At 34.8% G+C, this 2,721-nt stretch overlaps 1 protein-coding gene across 4 annotated transcripts in view; it reads right to left on the bottom strand.

The window, feature by feature from the left end:
- Positions 1–2,721, bottom strand: part of LOC115214788 (chitinase-3-like protein 1) — a 57,261-nt gene that overhangs the window by 44,455 nt on the left and 10,085 nt on the right. The window contains exon 1 of one of the 4 annotated variants that reach the window (XM_036505337.1): positions 2,182–2,279. The exons of the other annotated variants lie outside the window; for them this stretch is intronic. Within the exon in view, the coding sequence (XP_036361230.1) occupies positions 2,182–2,253 (72 nt within the window). The 5' untranslated portion in view covers positions 2,254–2,279. Of the gene's footprint in view, positions 1–2,181; positions 2,280–2,721 lie in introns of those variants that run through there. 4 annotated transcript variants of the gene reach the window in all.

Raw genomic sequence — 2,721 nt, 5'->3', positions numbered from 1 at the left:
TCAATAGCATAGGTGAAAAGATAATTGAACTAAGAAATTAGCGAAAAATTTATGGTTAATCTCAGATCGACGATTTCTGGCTTAGTAATAAAATATTTCAGGACCCTTAATTATAATTATACTTATATTATTATACACCTATAATAATTATTACCCATACGGTTTTTTCATGTTAGTCACTTGATATGATCGTTATTTTAAATGATGGTCTTACGCTCTTTGTATTATTTTTCTTTTATTTTATTGTTTTATTTGTTTCAGTCATTTGACTGTGGCCATGCTAGGGCATCGCCTTTAGTCGAGCAAATCGACCCCCACGATTTATTCATTGTAAGCCTAGTACTTATCCTATCGGTCTCTTTTGCCGAACCGCTACGTTACGGGGACGTAAACATTCCAGCATCGGTTGTCAAGTGATGGTGGGGTACACCACAAACACGCAAACACACACACATATATATCTATATAGATAATATATATGTGTCTATATATATATATATATATCTATATATATATATATAATATAGTATATATATAGATATATATAGATATATATATATTATATATAGTATATATATATATACGACGTGCTTCTTCAGTTTCAGTCAACCAAATCCATTCACAAGGCTTTAATATACATTAAAACAAACCTTTAAATTCAGGTCAATCTGTGACCAGAATTTTACTTTTGTGTTTTAATATTTACCGTTCTATTCTTTAGAGTATGTTTCTTTCTTTTGATATATCTAAAGAAACATATCGACTATATATCTATATATATAGTAGTGTTATATATATATATATATGTATATGTATATATATATATGTATATGTATAATATATATAATATATATAATATATATATATATATATATATATAATATATATATATATATATATATACACACACACATGACAGGCTTCTTCAGTTTCCGTTCACCAAATCCACGCGCGAAGCTTTGGTCGATCCGAGGTCATAGTAGAAGACACTTGCCCAATGTACCACTTAGTTGGACTGTAGCAGGAACCATATGGTTGGGAAGCAAACTTCTTACCACACAGCCGCGCCTGCGCGTGAACTACAATGCTATAATCTCATAATAGCCAAATTATTCCATTTTACGGAAATGGATGAAAGGAACTTATGGCGCGTGAGTCTTCGCCGCGGGAGTCCTGCGAGTCTTACATCCAGTTTGTGTGTTTGCGACTGTTGTTAAAGAACGGAACCAAAATCTTGGAAAAAATCACTCAAGTCAAACACAAGACGCGATTTAATTCAGTGGAGAATTGTCCCCTGTATTAGGATGAAAATAGCCACCTTGCTGTACATGATATTTGCTTATAAGTTGGGGTTAGAAGAGGGTGAGGGCGGGTGCTGTAGAGGTGTGGGTTCATAAGAGGATAGAGATGGGGATGGTGGGGGGATTAATTTTAAAATTATGCGCGGTCAGTTGTATGTTTGTATATACTAAAATTGGGTAAATCTTATATTAATTCCCCCAGACTGTGATGGTGGGGAGAAGCTCCAACATTTATATTTCTGCTGTTGTCGCCCAGTTTGCAAAGGTATAGCTACACTCGTGAGGACAGGGGCGAAAACCACGCTTTTACCGATAAGCGCCTGGCTGAAAAGAGTTCGCTAATTTGATTCGTTTCTCAACTAGAGTCTGAGCCTTCGTCAGTTTCTCAGAGTTATCTTTCTCATTTAACCTCTCCTTCTCTAATTCACATATTTTGACATATATCCCCTACTCTTATGCAAAATTATATACGAAGAAATTACTATATATACCTAAAAGTACATTGCACTGCTAAAATAATACCTTTCATATAGCAGGTTAGCGCTCGTATATTTAAAAATAAATCAAAACATATACAGTAAATAAGATATTTTTCTTCCGGCATGTATAAATAGTATTTCTGGAAATAGGATGTATTCATAGAGACATTACCAGAATCGGATATAAATCAGATGAATTGGAAGTTAAGTGTACAAAGACACAATATTACGTCACCTTTATCCCATCATTAATATCCAAATATAGTCTGTTTTAAATTTTGATTTGGTTTTCTAATTTTTTGCTTTCTTTTTCTTTTTTCATGCCAGCCGAATTTTTTGTAATGAGTGACTAAAAACAATTTCACGGTCTAATCACCTGAGTGTATTCATTAATGAAATACCTGTTGACTGTGTAGATTTCTCACGCTGTATATCTGAATATAGGTTACCGAGCAACCGTTTTGATGCACCATAGGTTTCGTGTTCACTTAGATAAACGATTGCGATTATTTCAAACAGCAGAACTCCAACACTGATCATTCTTCGTCTCGCAATGAATAAGCGTCATGGAGTCACTATTACGGTTTATTAACCCAAGACCAACCCGTGCACATTTATGATCAGAGGCATTCAAGCCCTCATCCTGTGTTGTTTTGGTAACGGTCCAAGATGGCCTTCTTCATAATTTCCTTATACTCAATTTCACACCCAAGTCTTGAGCCAAGCGGAGGCCATGGAAAAAGATATTTGATGAAATCGGATCCAACTCAGATGGAATTAGCTTGTTGAAATAAATCTACGACTCTCGGTTGTTTTAGCAAATTTTGCCCTTTTCCGGCTTCATTGTGATGGTACATTGCTTTTAGATTTAGGGACCAAAAAGGATTTCCTGGTTTTAAAGATGGTTTGGTACTTTTCCGCCGAAGGCTTGGTTACTCCGC

Source organism: Octopus sinensis, linkage group LG8, assembly GCF_006345805.1.
Source record: "Octopus sinensis linkage group LG8, ASM634580v1, whole genome shotgun sequence".
NCBI lineage: Eukaryota > Metazoa > Mollusca > Cephalopoda > Octopoda > Octopodidae > Octopus > Octopus sinensis.
This window is presented reverse-complemented; position numbering and strand designations above follow the sequence as displayed.